Genomic DNA, 17,687 nt, shown 5'->3' on the forward strand with positions numbered 1-17,687 from the left:
AAGGTCTCAGGGCTGTAATGGTTTGAGAGGGAGGGCCTGATAAACACTTTAGATAAGAGTGCCCTAGATAGATGACGGACTTGGCTCTACAGAACTGAGGGTGTGGGGCTAGGTGGAAGGCCCTTGAAATGTAGGAGGTATGGCCTGTTGGATGGTCGTTGAGATGTGCTTGGTCCCAGGACCTGAAAAAGAATGGCTAGGTGATTGGCACCTCAGAGCTGATGGGATGGATCCAGCTGGATGGCCCCAGGCTCTACGGGGATGTGTGGCCAGGTGTATGGAACCAGGAACAGAGGGGATGTAGCCAGGTGGATGTGTCTATGAATAATGGGTGGGGTCAGGACCATATGCAAGACATGGCTGTGTGGACAGTTCTGGACATGAATGCAGGTGACATGCAAGGCACTAGAGAGCCTTGTGGAAACCTTTAGGTTCAGGATGTCTCTAAGCAGATGAATGGTAGACCCAGGTGGTTTGCTTCAAGAACTGAGGAGTTGTGATCAGGTAGAAAGTTTCTTCAGAGCTGAGGGAACGGAGCCAGGTGGACTGCACCAGAGACATGATGGGCTGAAGAACATGAGTAATAAACTGCTAAAATGGTCTTGTTAAATTGTAATATGTAAACCTATCAAGTAAAAAAGTTGAAAGCTTCATGTTTACTTACAACTGTGTACTTAAATTGTACTTGTGTTTGATGGTGTGTTTTCATGTCATCTTGTTATTCCTGTCCACAATATTCAACAGAACAAATATAGAACCACAAACAGCTACTTTACCAGCATGTGTTTGTGTGTGTGTGTCAGGATCTTCCCAGTAAGAGAGGTGCCAATAGAGATGGAGGCTCTAACAGACTGGCTCTATCAAAGGTTTGTGGAGAAGGAAAAACTTCTTGCTCACTTCTATCAGACAGGTGAGGCATTATTCCAGCTCTACAGACTTCCTCTGGTCATGCCTTTTTGACCGTTTAATATTCTTTTCACTGGCACTAATAATTAATAATCTGTCCGTCTTTACACTCATGTGCTCATTCTATCCGTTTGGATGTTTGTCTAGTATCTGTCCCTCTGTTTGATATATCTGTGTTTCTCTTTGATGGTCCATCTATCGACTGTGTCTATTTTCACTCTTTGGCCAAAAGTATATAGTCACCTGACATCACACCCATGTGCTTCTTGAACATTCCACTCCAGATTTAGTCCCCATTTGCTGTTATAATAACATCCTCCCCTAAAGGGTTTACACTAGATTTTGGAGCATTGTGCTCATTCATCCACAAGAACATTATGGATGTGATGGTCAGAAAACATGTGGCTGTACGCTGTGGTGTATCTGTGTACTATATAGGTTTTATGTTTGTCTAGTAGTCTATCTGTCAGATATTCCTGATTATATCCAGCTACAAACTACACTTCCCCTTTGTGCGTGTCTGCCTGTTTGTCTGTAATTCTATAAGACTGTGACTGATGTGACTGATTTTATCTGTCCATCTTTCTGATATTTCTGTCTCTGTTTATCTTTATATCTGCCTGTCTGTTATTTATGTCTACCTGTTTCAATACAATCTTTCTATAACTCTAACTGTTAGATCTGTTACCTTTCTGTCTATTTTTTTGTCTGACTTTCTTTATACACGACCGTCTGATTTATTTTTTTTGTCTGTCGGTCTATGTACCTAATTTAGACCTTTTTATAGCAGATCATTAAAGTCATTCTGTCTTTATGTATGACTATTGAACCCTCTGCTTATATACCTGCCTATTTTTATACCCGTCTGTCTGTATTACTGTATATTGATCTTTCTGTGTCTGTATACCTGACTAACTAACTAATGTTATACCTGATATTTTTGTTTATCAGCCTCAACCCCAGGCATGTGAAGAATAACCCCATGTGTTGTGTGTTTTGCAGGAGTGTTCCCTCCATCAAACGGTCAGAGTCAGGCTGTTTCTCGGGCGATGACACTGGACTTTGCATGGCTGTGCGCTGTCCAGTCGTTTGCCTTCATCTCAGGCTACATGTGGTACAGCGTCCTTCAATACGTCTACTGCTGGTTCTGCTCATTGCTGTGGTGAATAGAGAGAGGGAGAAAGGGATGAGGGAAAGAGAGACAATGATAGAGGAAAAAAAGGAACAGCCATCGAAGCCGATCTTGGATTTGTTGAAATGCCACAGATGCTGGCTTAACTCAGTGGCAAGATGATCATGAAGGAAAAATGTATTTGATCCTAGATCCCAAACCTGCACCCCATTTGGGCAGACACACACACACACAAACAAACACAGGTATGCAGACACACACTCATGCACACATGCAGTTCTGCAATATGAACATACATTCAAAGAAATAGGTGAACAGTGACATCATGTTTACACATGTACATGTCCATATAAATATATATATATATAAAATTCTATATCTCAATGTTTACTCATGCACATGCTGACACGTTTTAATTTTAATTCCAATCATAAATTAGGCTCAGGAATAAGCCAATTTCATTCACCTGCCATCAGTAAACACTGTCTTGCTTACGTCTATGTCGTGAGGAGAACGTCCTGCAAACATACCGAAATGGATTGTGCTTTGGACTTCCTGACGTCATTTCTGTCCTCCCCTTTCCTGCTTTTCCTTCGTTGTCCTGTGTGCTCTGTTTTTGTCTCTGTGTCTAGACAGTATTGCAATTTGCTCACGTTTACATTGGATGCTTCTCCAGATGATCTCCAATTCACCTTCTGTCTCAGTAGGGGACCGCTCCATATCTCACACATTTCATAACACTGAACTGCTTTCAAGTAGAGATAAAAAAAAAAAAAAACTCCTCTTTGTCACCCTAGTTGAATTCATGTTGGTGTTTTACAGATATAATTAAGCCATATGTTTTGTGTGTGAGGACTGAAACTGGAAAGGACTCACTGTTGACTGAATGAAGTGTGAAATTAGGCTCGAGGTGTCATTACTGTAAATTTAGAACAGCGTAACCTGCCGAAGTGTGCCGGTCAACTTTTTTTTGTTGTTGTTTTTGTTTGTTTGTTTGTTTGATTTTTTTTTTAAGATTAACATATGTTTGCTATTTGTACTCTCAGTGCTAACTGCAAATTACTGTTCATTTTAATTTCTTTTTTCTTTGTTTTCTTTTATAAAAATTATTATTAACGTGAACATTTGGTATTATAAACGCTGAGATAGAATCCATAACGTGACCACATCATTTCCGTTGTTTTCAGTTTCAAAATATCCTAATTGTTAAGATGGAAGGATAAAAAACAAAACAAAATACAACGGTACCCCTCTGTGCTGGTGTTTCTAGAAATCTCTCTTTCTGTGGTTTAAAGAAACAAAAACTGGTGTGCGAGCCTGTTTAGACTGACCGGCTGCAGTTTACTTCATATTAATGCAACATGTTTGGTTTTATCACATCAATGATGATGATTGGTGATGATGATGATGGTGATTATTTTTTTTTTTTTATTATTATTATTGCTTTCTATTACAACAGAGCTGTTTGGCTCTTATTCATAATAACCTTCTGCTTTCTGTGTCCTGTGAGGAAATCTGACTCTGTCTTTCAGTTCTGGCCTGAACTCTATTGTAAACACTGTTCCCCTTTACACCAAATGCAGTCAAATAGGCAAGACTAGTTTGGCGTCTGAAGCTGAAGTTTGCTTGTTTAGTTTCAAGTCAGGATCATTTATCATTTGCACAGGATGTCAAGGCATATGTTTAAAGTAAGGCTCAGAAATGTGTGTGTTTGGGTGTGTTTGTGTGTGTCTGTGTGTGAGAGAGAGAGAATGTGTATGTGTGTGTTTGAGGTGTGTGTGTGTGTGAACCCTTCTCATGGTGAAATTCTCTACTATATATAGTTCTGACAGCAGGCTTTCTGCAGTGCATGTGAATTGCAGGAGACATGCTAACAGCTGGTATCTGATTACAAAATAAATTGATTACTTTTCAGCCTCTTTCACTGCAGAATACAGTTATCAAAAAAATTACTCAACCTGTGACAGACACTGTGTGAGGAAATGACACTTAGCTGGCAAGTATTTTGACATCATTTGACAGAATGAAGCAATTGTTAAATGTTTCTTACACACCAAAAAATAGTGAGATTAGAATGTGAATAAAAGTATTTCTGTTTTATCAGGACTTAAAAAAGCAGATCTCAAAACGCATTACATATCATAGCTGTAGCTGGAATGTGCCATATGCTAAAGAAATGATATTTACATGTGGAATTCCTGCTGTGCTAGAAATCAGGATATAAACAAGTCACGAAACAGATGTCATAGCTGGGACGACTTTTGACTGGCGTGCCGCAGTGTCACATCATCAATCTACATGCAGTGCTCCATGCACTAACGGCAGCATTTACTTTCTCTGGAGGACTGTCAGACATGGAAGTCTCGTTTTGTTTCCTTGTTATAAAACAGGAAGTCAGATAAGCATCAAGCTCATCACAGTGATGGACAATACTAACATTCTTCAAAGGAGTGTTTATAAGCAGAATAGCAATGAAATGTTGTGAGAAACCTGCATTGAAACAGGCATCCTAAACCAACTGATGATTAGTGAATGGTCTGAAGAGTAGGGTTTTTGCAGGGACTTTCTGACAGTTAGTTGAAAAACAAGGAAGAAGACAGTAAAAACGAAGAAAAGCCAGCTGTTTTGCATCTCACTGATGCACTCATTAAGGGCTTGGATTATCCAAGATTTGGAATTTTCTGCTCTTCCACATCATGTAGGTTTGAGGATTGAGGAATTTTTTTGTTAAAAGTAATTCATCTGGTGATGTACTTAAAATTATTTCAATATTGTTTTACTTGCTGTTGCTGTTGTTATCGGGTTATGTTTATGTATGATGATGAAACTGATATGATGATAAACGGCAACTTGTAAGATGTTTTTGTCAGCTGCATTTGCGACACTAACTATAACGTCTCGCGCCAGCGCACAAAAAAGAAGCAAACTTCAGACACCAAACATTTCTTGCTTTATTTTCTACAAGGGGATCATTGTATGCAATTTATTTATGTTCCATTAATGCCCTTTTGTTGACTTTTTTCCTTTGTCCTATGTGGTCTTGCCAAGTTGCATTAGTTGTATGCACAGATGGAGGTTTTGGATCATTTTAAAATATAATTTCTTTGTTTTGTTTGTTTTTTCTCCCCCGTTTTTATATATACAGCATCACCTGCCATTTTCACTGTTTTGAAAATGAAAATTTGTTAAGACTGCAGGAATACCTTTTAATGAAGTTCTGCTCCTCAGGATTTAACCAAGTGAAAGTGGCATGAGGATATTAAAAAAATAACAGTATTGGAACAGGGCCTGTGACTAGATATAGAGTAGATGGATCAGCCAGGGTTAAATTTGACCCATGAACTATCAGCATGTAGTAATAATGAGAAGAAGCTTCTGTGTTGTCTAAATAAAACTGTCCTTCGTCTAGCAATAAGGTGCAAAAGTAGGAAGCAGTTCAGCTTACAAACCACTAGACTAATTAACAGACCAGAGCTTGCCTAAATGTGCCACTTGTGGGAGTGTGTTTGTGTTTCTGCCTAGCTTGCTGAAGTCTGAAATGATTATATGATGAGTGTATGATGCAGCTTCACATGGGAAAAAAGAAAAGAGAAAAAAAGACGCGGAATACATTCACAGCCGTTCGGACTGATGAACATGCAAGGACTTCCATCCAAAAGAAAAGGAAAGGGAACTCAACCCTCTTCATGTCATAACTGTCTTTTTTTTTTTAACTTTTGTTTTTGTTTTTAGGAATTTTAACAAATTATGCTAGACTGGTCTTTAGTTTTCATTTTGTACTCCTGTTGCCCTTCTCTTTCCAGCTGCCCAGCCATTTTACAACACAGTTTAATTGTGCTGGAATAAAAATGATAAATATCAATGAAACACAATGTGTGTGTGAAGCTGTTGCTCTGTTTAATAGGTTTACTGTATTCATTTCTACATCTATGATTTCGGTGCAATTTATTCTATTTAACTTCATTCTAGTTTATGTTACTAAAATCTTGCAAACACACTTTATGAGGTGTTCTTAAATATTATAATCAATTTCTCAGACAAAAATCATCTGGCTTATACCTTTTACCTTGAAGTACAGTTGATGAAAAGCATTTATCGCTGACTGAAATGCAAAGCGGTTTGCTTCTGTTTGTATGGTATATTAAGTCCTACAGGTAATAAATCATGGCCCATGGAGAAATGCCTCCAAGATACAGTCCCCATTGGCATACCTGTGCAAGGTTATCGTCGTTACGCCCAAATGATTACATTTGCTTCTTAAATCCTTTTGTGTTTACTTTGAAAATAATCGGTTTGTATTTATTTACTTGTTTGTTTATTTATATACCCATTTATTCTCCATACTGATGTTTTTAAATATGTAAATTTACGTGTAAAATCCGTGAACGCCTAATGACATTACGTAGTGATCATTTTGTTTTTTAAAGAATATTAAGGAAGCATTTATTTAGTTGAAAAAAAATCATCTGCTTTTCATTTCTATGAAGTTTTTCATGGGTTTCATGTATGATGAGTTTGTTTCTAATTTCACTTCCACATTCACATCCGTTTAGAAAGATGAATGAATCAAGACAATGGTGATAATGAGTTTAAAGAAGAAGAAGAAGAAGAAGAAGAAAACAGAAGTAGATCATTTTTCCCCAAGCAGACCATCAGATTATGATATATTGTTGTCGCTTTCAGACAAAATCAGTTATACAGATTGTCTTATATGTAATGAGTTACAGAAACATCTACAAGTCTCAGTTGAAATCCTGATTTCTACATTTTTCAATTCTGTTCTGAATCACTTTGTTCTCTTGATTCACACTGAATCGGTTATCATGGTTTAAAGTAAATTTAATTCTCTTTCAGGCGATCAGTGTTTATTAGTAGTCTCTGTTTCTTTAAAAGTTGTGACACGCCCATTTCTGTCCCGCGTGCTCTCGCGGTTAAATCTGGTTGGTAAGTAACTGGCGCTAGGCGACCGGCAGCGTTTGTTTCTCTACTTTCAACCAATGGAATCGTCGACAGCTGCTCTCTAAAGACCAATCACGTTTCATGGTTTGAGCGGCCGTTTAAAAAAAGGTTATTTCGGCTTCACTCTAAAACCGCTGATTATTGGTTGTATTTGTGCACTACGTAGGGCACTTGAGCTGTACTTTAACACACTATCTAGTTGACCTATAAAGGACGTAAGAAGGCGTTTGAGATCCAGCCTAGTATATTGCCGTCAATATAAAAGGTACATAGAGTTTTGAACGTCCAAACGTTTCAGGATTGTTTTGTTGCCGTAATGCCGTCCCGCACTGAGGATTACGAGGTTCTCAGCACCATCGGCTCCGGCTCGTACGGAAAGTGCCAGAAAATTAGGAGGAAATCAGACGGAAAGGTAACTAGATGTAGTGACGCTTCACCTTGTGTTTGTAACCGTTTACCTGCACGACAGCGACAGTGTTAGCTAAAGCTAGTTAGCGTGTTAGCTAATGATAGTTAGCGTGTTAGTTAGCGTGTTTGCTATTGCTAGTAATATGATGCCCAGGAATGTAACGCTTTACGAAGCAAATAAGATACTCGTGTATTTACACACTTATTCAGAGCGACTCTTTTTTTATATACAACTGAGCAATTGAGGGTTAGGGGCCTTGCTCAGGGGCCCATTAGTGGCAGCCTGATGGACATGGGAATCGAACTCACAACCTTCCGATCAGTAATCCAGCACCTTACCACTAGGCTCCCTGTATTTGTACCAAACACAAAAACATTAATCGGTTTATTGTTATTTTGAATTATACAGAGTCCATAATACAAGTCCCAGTGCCTTTGTTACTAAAAGAACTATAAAGTTTAGCGCGTTAATATGAACCTGTGATTTGCCTTGCAGCCGGAACTACTGTTGGACCTGCTGTCATGAAAAATTAACCCACCTAGCAGAAATCAGGTTTAAAAAAATGTAACAGCACTGTGTTCTTTATAAACTACATTGACAGTTTTACACTGATGTGGTGGCCTAGTGGTTAAGGTGTTGGATTATTAATCAGAAGGTCATGAGGTCGAATCCCAGGTACACCAAGCCACCACTGCTGGGCCCCTGATCAAGGCCCTTAACACTCAATTGCTCAAATGTATAAAATGAAATAAATTGTAAGCCACTCTAGATAGGTTTGTCTGCTAAATGACAGAAATATAAACATGTCCAATTTGAGATTTTTTTTTTTTCATGTGGTTCATAAAAAAAAGTACTTTAAAGAAATGTATTGTTTTAAACAAAATGTCAAACACTGCACAGATTGATTAGGTTTATTGATAAATGGAACGGTTTTAGAGAAAGTTTCTAAATCATCTGTGTTTCCTGGATGTGGATAAAAATGGATGGTGGATTGATGGAGAGAGGAAAAAAACACAATCAATCTGTCTTGATCTGTAATGTGGCATGTTAGATCCTGGTGTGGAAGGAGCTGGATTACGGCACCATGGCAGAGGTGGAGAAGCAGATGTTGGTGTCAGAAGTGAACTTGCTGCGAGAGCTCAGACATCCTAACATAGTCAGATACTATGACCGCATTATTGACCGCACAAACACCACACTGTATATTGTGATGGAGTTCTGTGAGGGCGGGGACCTTGCCACTCTCATCACCAAGTGCATTAAAGAGAGGTAACTGCATTTGCATTTCCTGCTATCATGGCATATTAGGATTTGCTTATATGAACTACTGAAATATTCAGCATGCATTTAGTTCGGACTCTTAAATCCATTTGGGAGGAAGTGGCAGCACATGTAGGAGTCCTGTGTCTAAGCTTGCATGGTGAGCTCTGTTAGAGTGTAATATCAGCTGCTTTCTAATGCGTTTTATTTTAGACAAATTCCAAAGAGCACTCTCTCACTCACTCATTTTCTACCGCTTATCCGAATCATGTAATACTCATAAAATAATTGTGTTGTGTTAACAGTTTTTATGTATGATAGTACTTTAGTTAATGAATTAATATTTGTTTTTGCTGTGATGAGAGAAATGAAGCTCTTTGAGACATGCTGCCATTATTGTCATCATCAACTTTTAGGGTTGACATCAGGCAGAATCACCCTGCTCTGTCTCTAATTATTTGCTATAACAGAATTCTCAGATGTTTTAATAACATTGTTGTTTATTTTTGTATGGTGTGTGTGCTCACACGTGTATGTTTGCGTGTCCCCCTGTCTGACAGGAGATATTTGGAGGAGGAGTTTATCCTGTGTGTCCTGACTCAGGTGTCTCTGGCACTGAAAGAGTGTCATGGCCGAAAAAACGACGGAGGCAGCACAGTCCTTCATCGTGATCTGAAGCCTGCTAACATTTTCCTTGATGCCAAGCAGAATGTAAAACTTGGAGATTTTGGCCTGGCACGGATACTTAGACACGAGACAAGCTTTGCTAAAACCTTTGTGGGAACTCCGTATTACATGTCACCTGTAAGTAATACACTCCAGAATCATTCATTCTCTCTTAATCTTTAATTTTGAAATGATTTTGGGAAATGCAACCAAGAACATTTGAGACCGGGTCCTCAATGTCCTCCATTTTAGTGACTTCATGCTAGGTTTTGCCCACAGGAACAAATGAATCACATGTCCTACAACGAAAAGTCAGACATCTGGTCTTTAGGATGTTTGCTTTATGAACTCTGTGCTTTATCGTGAGTACTCAAACTTCCTTTCCCCATCAAGCGTTTTGGTGTGACAGCTTCTTATGTGGTTGTACATTTTAATCCCTCTTGGAATTTGCAGGCCCCCATTCACAGCCTATAACCAAGAGGAACTGGCTGAGAAGATCACAGAGGGGAAATTTAGGAGGATTCCATACCGATATTCAGATGAGCTGAACACACTACTGAGCAGGATGCTGCATCTCAAGGTCTGTTTACATGTTAAATTAAAAGAAATACAATAAATACAAATGTCCTGATTTTCTGCATCAGTCCAGATCTGCTGCAGACTGAACAGAAATAACAGTGGAGACTTCTTACTTAAAACATTTAACTAAATATTTACTTCCAAAGCATAAGTTACAAATTTTTCTGTTAACCTTTTTTTTTTTTTTTTTTTTTTTTTAAAATCCTCCTTATTCTTAATCTATGTAGTCCAGCATACAAGTTAGAATATGCACATTAGTATAAACCTATAAGTTTACTTCTTGCTGCTTACACCAGTTTCTCATTTGGCCTTGTTATGTTGTCAGGATTACCTGCGTCCGTCAGTGGAGTCGATCCTCCAGAGCTCATTAATCTCCACGCATGTGGCTCGGGAGCAGAAGAAGGCTCAGGCGAAGCAGCAGCGGGGGTCATGTGACTTGGAGCAGCCTAAACTGGTGGAACTGAAGCTGAAAGAGCAGGCACTACGCCAGCGCGAACAGGACCTCAAGGAGCGAGAAGAGAGACTGGAGCGTAAGATCATTATTCTTAAGTATACTTCATTATACAGTAGTTTGTTCCAGTCCTCTAATTTAACTGGTCAAGTAGTGTTCCTGGAGTGCTGATATTTAGTTTAAAAGCCTTGGACATTTCACTGTTTAATTACTATGCTGGACTGAAACTGTTGCTACGCTTACTACAGGTGGTCAGTTAGTTTGTGTGTTGGCATGGCAACAAGCAATGCGTTGTTGTTGTTGATGGAGCAAAAACAAATACAAATATCTTACTCGCTATACTGCAAAATAACACTTAGTTGCCTTTTTTTTTAATTAGAACTGTTGTGTAAAAGCAGTATCATGCTCACATGCTGTTTTACTGAAAAGGCACAAAGCTACAGTATAACACAGGTTCAGTACCAACAGTGCACTCCCTAGAATGGCTTAATAGCAAGCTGTTTCTATTTAGCTCTAAAGCTGTGATATATTTATCACTGTCATAAACAAAACCAAATGTCCGCTGCAATGAGTAATATTTAAATATCCAGCAGCAGTCCCCAACACACACACACTCTTTAGTATTTTTTGCAAAGCACTTATTACCAAATTTTCTGCACCTGCACAGTTAGTATTTGGCAAAGAATAACCAAAAATGAGTGTCCTCCTGTAATGTCCAACAACTTTGAGATACTCGTAGAAGATCTTTCTATATGCAGAATGTTTCAAGCTCATCTACGGTATACTGATGGGGTCCTTTTCAGTTTAGACGGAGAACCGAAGCACATTCCACTGTGAGGAGAAGTGATAACCGCATGGCTGATGCTGAGCAGAGCAGAATGTCTGGGTCATTCAGTAAACTGTGACCTGACACATCACCCAGATCCAACATTGTTACTGCACTTTAATTTTTCATGATTTCTCCTTTCCCTACAGAGAAGGAGCAGAAACTGTGCATCAGAGAAAGAATAGCAAATGAGAAGCTGGCCAGGTAAACCTTTTAAAGAGTTAATTATGTTTTGTGATAATATTAAATCAAAATAAGATTCCTCACAATTTGTCTTTTAAAAATGTATAAAATATATAACCTATTTAAAAAAAAAAAAATCACCAGATGCCCTGTTGTTAATTGACTTGTTTTTAGTACATTTACTCAAGAGTAAAAAGTACTTGCACTGTACTAATAATTCAAGTGTTCATCTGCTGCTGTAAGTTTATTAGCTATTAGTGTTGCATTTTAGATGTCCTGGCTAAATCTGTATGTATTCATTTTTAAATAATTTTTGCTCCAAAATGAATGATTCCAGTGTAAATGAAATGTCTTGTCTCCACAGAGCAGAGAGTCTGATGAAGAGCTATAATATGATGAGGCAGCAGAGGGCGCACTCTCCACTGTTTACAGAAGACAGAGGTATGGCTGTGAAAAGGAAGCCACTGCACCCTCTGAACTTAGAGAACAGCTGACCATGGCTTGTGTATATGAATTTTATGTTTTGAATGTTACTTGTTGGTTTTGTGTTTATTTTTTTTATGATTTTTAATAAATAAACCTGTGTGCAAACAACCCACAAACTGACCTCTGCAAATGCAGCGATTTCAAAAGATTTCTCAGGCTAATAAATGAGCACACTTAAGAAATCATTATTATGGATCAGTGTCCTTCAGCCAAGTTAGAAAAGAAATACTTTTATCAGAAAAACATTCCTTATAAGAAAACATTTAAAACATTTTGTGGTGTTTTGTTGTAAGAAAATAATCAGTTTCTTGGCTGATTTATTGTATTTGTAATTTTTAAGTTAATAATACAAAGAACACTGTCATATTTTGGAGTGAAACCGCTAAAGCCATCTATTCTGAAGACTTTCTTTACTGTGTTGGAAAACTTTTAAAATTGCAGTTTTTTGTACCAAGTGTTAACTCGAGATTTCTTACAAAAAAAAAGTAAACACCTTTGCACAGAAAACTTCATATCAATGAGTCAAACACAAACCAATTATGCTCCTGTATTGACAAATGTAGATGGATAAATTAGCTTTGCTTAGTTTTATTTTCTTAGACCATCGACTGAGATCTGTCCATCACAAAAATAGCAACATGTTCTTAGTTTAGTTTTGTAGGTTAACCTTAGAGGTATGGTTTTGATGATTAATGTTTTGTCACTAAATGGAGTTGTGCTTTTTCTCTTCCTATCCTTTCCAATGCTCAAACCAAAGGGGCCTATCCCTCAAAGAAAAGCACTATATCCAATGTCTAAGTTTTAGTTAATGAAGATATCACTGAAAAGCCCAAGAGAAAAGATATCTGATCTTCTGTCTAAAAATGTCTTTAGAATGACTTAAAAAAATTTGTTAAAATTGTTTATAGTTTTTAAGGAGGGGAAATGTATTGTGTTCATGTATCCTCCCTGGTTACTGACGATTTTTCCCTTTGCGTCATCATGTCTGCAAGGCCACATTCCATTTTCAGTTCTTATCGAACACATACACACACTTCCATAAAGTTCCCATCTTTCTAGCATGTTACAAAGTTAACAGCTGGAACAAGGGCCTCTTCTTGTTCATTCTTCCTAGTTTCTCACACAGAATTTACTGTAAAAACACACAATTATATAGAAACACTCATGAGATTTGACTCTGGGTGTTGATCCTATAATAACTGCTCTTATAGAAGACTAAGCAACATGACTAGTCAGTTTATTCAAATGTACATTAATAGATTTTTGATTTTATAAATAGATTTTTTTTAAATATTGTGTAAATAAAAATTGTGTGTGGTATCATGCAAGCACACTATTTTTCATTTTTCCTTCTATTTAATGGTTGAGAGGTTTTCAGATTGCAGGTTAATACAGAAATTATAGTTCAGGAACACAGTTAACGGGCCACATTAAGTGGATTTGTTTCAGCTTTAAAAGAGTGGTAAAACATGTTTTTTCGAAGGCTTGATTGTGTTTGTGGGTTGCACTGTAACATGTTCATGCTTCGTTTTTTTAAAAATTGCATAATTTTTCATATATTTTACCTTTATTCTACACTGCTCTGTCCCTCCTTGTAAAACGGTCTGATGAATTCCGGGTTCTATGAAGCCAGTCCCTCAAAAATAGCAATGGGCTTAGATTGGTTAGCTGGCCCCGTGTGTTGTGATTCGCTAACTGCCTAGTGCACGTTTTTCGGAAATAAATTTTAACCATTGATCCCTAACACCCCCCCCCCCCCCCCCCCCCCCTTTAATATTCACGGAGGAGGGGTTTATGTAAATATCGGGGTTAGTGACGTCAGCAACCCTGGAGGAATGTCGTGTAGTCCCTTCCGGCCGTTTGCTGTAGTCCTTAGAAATGGATTTCTTTAAAATCAAATATCTCCCTTTGCTTAAAACTTTGAATGTTGTAACTTTGCAGATGTTGTTTATGCTCAAACAGGAACATTACACACTAGCTAAAGTTAGAAAAGTGAAATCGTGTTTTACCACATCTTTAATAAATAAACCCTCTAAGCTTTGAGTCTATGTAAAATATCCGGTTATATATTAGAGGTACTAGCTTTACCTCTTGTGTATATAGGCTCTCAGTGTGTTATGCCATTTCACTTCTGACTGATGAAGATCATGTTTGTGTCTTAACTTGCAGACAAAAGAGAGAACACATCACCTGGAAAGAAGAAAGTCCATTTTGCAGGCGACAACAAAGAGAACACGTGGCCTGAGCAGAGGGTCGGCATCCGACCTCAGGAGCACGTACTCATTACAAAACTACACGCCGTTAACATAGGAGACGTTGAGAGAAATTATCCACTGAAGTGCAGGCCCATGCTGGGTCTTCGCTAACATTCACTGTCTATAACCCAGTCCTGATTTCAGCAGTGTATCAGCCCTGAGGAATGACATCACAAACTCTCCACAAAGCATCAGAAGCATCTACTAAACTCTTGACTGAAAGCCTTGTAGAAAGATTGATTGTTTTCCTTGTAGAACACAAAATCAACTGTAGCTGGACAACTTGACTTTGTTTTAAGTGGCTTTTCATGTAGCTTAATATAAAGAGTTTCAAGAAATGTTCTGTTTATTGTGTTTCAGAAAGTGCAAGTTTGATTAATGGTCTAACACTGGGTAAATTTATTTAATGTTATGTCTGAGAGAGTGTGAGTATAGATTGTGGTGTGAAAATTGCTTGTACGTGTTGATTAAAAGAAAAGGTAAAACTTTCTTGTCTGATTATTTCACAATGGATTTTGAAAAATAATTCTCAAATTAAGAGAAAATGAGCTTACTGAAATGTACGGAAGCCTTACTTGAGTTGACCCACAGTTGAGGACAAAACTTAACATACACTTAAACTTCAGTGTTGTTTTTTTTTTTTTTTTTTACTAAATCCCACATATTTATACACGTTACGATTCACATGATTTTTCAAGTCTTTTATTGCATCTACTTTGTTCACATTCAAAGTCTAGTTTAAACTAAATATTAGCAACATGGACTATTACAAAATGTAGACACCTGACAAATTTCACCAGTATTATAATGCAGTTTTTATTTATGTATAGTCTTTAAGAATGGATTTTGTTTTACAGAACAAAGTAGTTTTACAGAAATCTAAATGTAAGGCAGGTCTCTCACTGCCACAAGGGTCATTTACCCAAATTCACTGTGACGAAGCCAAACTGGAGCCAGAAGACAAAATATTTAGGTACAGTATGCACTTAAAATTCTATGTTCTAAAGTTGTTTAAAAAGATATGCAGAGTGTAAACAATGCTTCTGGTAAGACTGGCTACAGTAGAAGATTTAAAAAGGAGAACCAGAAGATAACACAGAAATAAAGGCGTCCTTGGATATGAAGTATCTAACCACTCCACCATCTTTTATTGCTTCACATGATGTAACTGAATGCCATCCAGTTTAGCTGCATGTGGTCCTGGTACAAGTCTGGTCAGAATCCAGTAGAAGTGCGAATAATATCCTTTATACATTCTTCAACTTTATTAAGCTGGTGTCTCCTCTGGCGTTACTGAAACATACACTCATAAATACATCCACTTTATTAGAAACACCTGTACAGTCAGGCTTTATTACAGTTATTGTACAGTTTAATTAGACAATCATCCAGCAGCAACACAATGTATAAAATCATGCAGATACAGGTCAAGAGCTTCAGATCATATCAAACGTCAGAATAGATAAAAGATGGGAATTGATGCTTGTTTGTAGCTTAAATGTTGGTTTGAGTTTTTGAGAAATTGATGATCTCCGGGAATTTTCACACACAACAGTCTCCAGGATTTATACAGAATGGGGCGAAAAACAAAAAACCATCCTATGGGTGGAGTCTGCATGGATGAATGGCATATCTGTGGAATGGTCAGTTGTCCACATACTTTGGCTGTATTGTGTATATTTCAGCTTTAAATCACCAAATCAAAATTCCAGTGGGTTACATTCACCAAGTTGAAGTCTACCAGTCTGACTAGCTTGGCCTATGTTTCTGTAAATTGAAACTGTTCAGACTAGTCTGGATTCTTCTACAGGGAAGAATGCATGAAGTAACATTTATAGCATTTGGCAGACATGCATACATTTATCTCATTTTTAACACAACAGAGCGCCTGAGAGCTAATGACCTCGCTCGAGTACACAAGCAGCCACAACTTGGCAGTACCAGCATGAACTCATTACCTTCTTTGTCACAAAGCCATTGTCTTCTCTAGTGAGCTATCGCTTTGGAGCAAAGCTTAGAGGTTCAAGGACACATATAATGAAAACATACTTTTTAGCTAGAAAAGTTAGATATCTTTTTAAAACTTGGAACATTTTATATCCAAATATTTAGTTATACCTCGTGAGCTGGTGCAGTGACTTTTGCTTAATTGATCTCTCTCTCTCTGATTTTGCTTAAGGTCTCTCTCTCTCTCTCACAAATACACAGTCTCTCTCTCTCTCTCTCTCTCTCTCTCTCTCACACACACGCACACACAGCTACTGAATTCCAGTACGTCACCCGCTGCTGGGCAACAGTTAAACGGGGTAAGTTACGAAACGTGTGAACAATAACCGTATAATCCACACCACAACAATTGTCACGACTCGAGAATGTTCTTTAGGTCTAAATCTCTCTTGATCTCTCGGCTCTTCTTTCGCCTGAAAACATGCAACAAGTCGCCCAATTTTTCGTGAATAATTGGAATAAATTATAGAAAATAAACGTGTGCATTGTGTTTCAAATGGGGAAATATTAAATGAATGAATGAATGAATGAATGAACTGCGTGCTAATAGCCATTAGCTAATAGTCGGTTATTCGATGTGTTTTTTATTTTTATTTTATTTAAAGCATTAACATGTCTCCTTAATCTGTGCACACGCTCTTTGTTTTGCTATATCCTTTGTGCCACTTGCAAAAAATCAGCCGCGTGTAAAAGCGAGTGAGAGCTAAGCGGCGTGGGTTTCATTATGACTGAAGAGTTTAGGGGTTGTTTATAAATGCCAATGCAGGCAGAACGACGGACATAGATTCAATTAATGAACTCATTAAACGAGTTTTCCAACACCATAGTTACTATAACATATATTAATATGAACTACTACTAATCGTGTATATACGTAGTTTGCACATCCATATTAAAATTGTAGTGTTTTGCAACGTAAGAAATTTAACCAAGATAAATCATGTCAGAGATTTATGATCAAATCTAAGTCAGAAAACCAGTGCAATGATTTTAAAAGAGCAATGTTTTTGAATGGCCTAGTCAGAGCACAGATAATTTGTATTGCAAAATCAAAATCTGCTAAATTGGTAGACTCTGAGTGGTGTGATCCCCTCAATCAACCTTTACATATCCTTCCATGTTTCTATCCTTAACCCCTATGGGAACCTGAGTGGGAATGTAAAATTAATATTAATGTCGTTTAACTCTAAATGTCCCCTTGTACCAGGGGAAATAAAGGGTGGTATGGTATTTATTTTTAATTAAATACTTTTTTTTCTAAACACAGAGCTGCACTTCAGCCCACAAACAATATACCCATTGTTTTTCAAGTATGGTCCATGACACATAACATCTTTTCTATTTTAACTCTAAAATCACAAATTCTTTAACTAAATAAAATAGATATTTTTATTCTCTAGTTCTTTAGTGAAAAAGAACATAAGAATTAAATAAGAGACGTTTTACATTAAAAATATAGGTGCAATAGCTTAATTGAATTATTATAATAATAATAATAATAATAATAATAATAATAATAATTCTATAATGTACTATAATAATTATTATTTATATTCCTATAATAATAA

General features: G+C 37.4%; 2 protein-coding genes across 4 annotated transcripts in view; both read left to right on the forward strand.

The window, feature by feature from the left end:
* The window catches only part of lpgat1 (lysophosphatidylglycerol acyltransferase 1), a 44,450-nt gene extending 38,540 nt beyond the window's left edge, over positions 1-5,910 (forward strand). For all 3 annotated transcript variants that reach the window (XM_060866328.1, XM_060866329.1, XM_060866331.1), the window contains exons 7-8: positions 804-910; positions 1,909-5,910. In XM_060866328.1, the coding sequence (XP_060722311.1) occupies positions 804-910; positions 1,909-2,072 (271 nt within the window). In that variant the 3' untranslated portion in view covers positions 2,073-5,910. The remainder of the gene's footprint in view (positions 1-803; positions 911-1,908) is intronic.
* Positions 5,911-7,242: 1,332 nt separating this feature from the next.
* On the forward strand, positions 7,243-14,597 carry nek2 (NIMA-related kinase 2). Its single transcript, XM_060866332.1, has 9 exons — positions 7,243-7,409; positions 8,458-8,675; positions 9,227-9,470; positions 9,612-9,694; positions 9,786-9,912; positions 10,237-10,441; positions 11,338-11,392; positions 11,736-11,812; positions 14,027-14,597. The coding sequence occupies exons 1-9, from the start codon at positions 7,314-7,316 to the stop codon at positions 14,221-14,223; spliced, it is 1,302 nt and encodes a 433-aa protein (XP_060722315.1). The 5' UTR covers positions 7,243-7,313; the 3' UTR covers positions 14,224-14,597.
* Positions 14,598-17,687: the final 3,090 nt, after the last annotated feature.

This window comes from Tachysurus vachellii, chromosome 3, assembly GCF_030014155.1.
Source record: "Tachysurus vachellii isolate PV-2020 chromosome 3, HZAU_Pvac_v1, whole genome shotgun sequence".
Classification (NCBI taxonomy): Eukaryota; Metazoa; Chordata; class Actinopteri; order Siluriformes; family Bagridae; genus Tachysurus; species Tachysurus vachellii.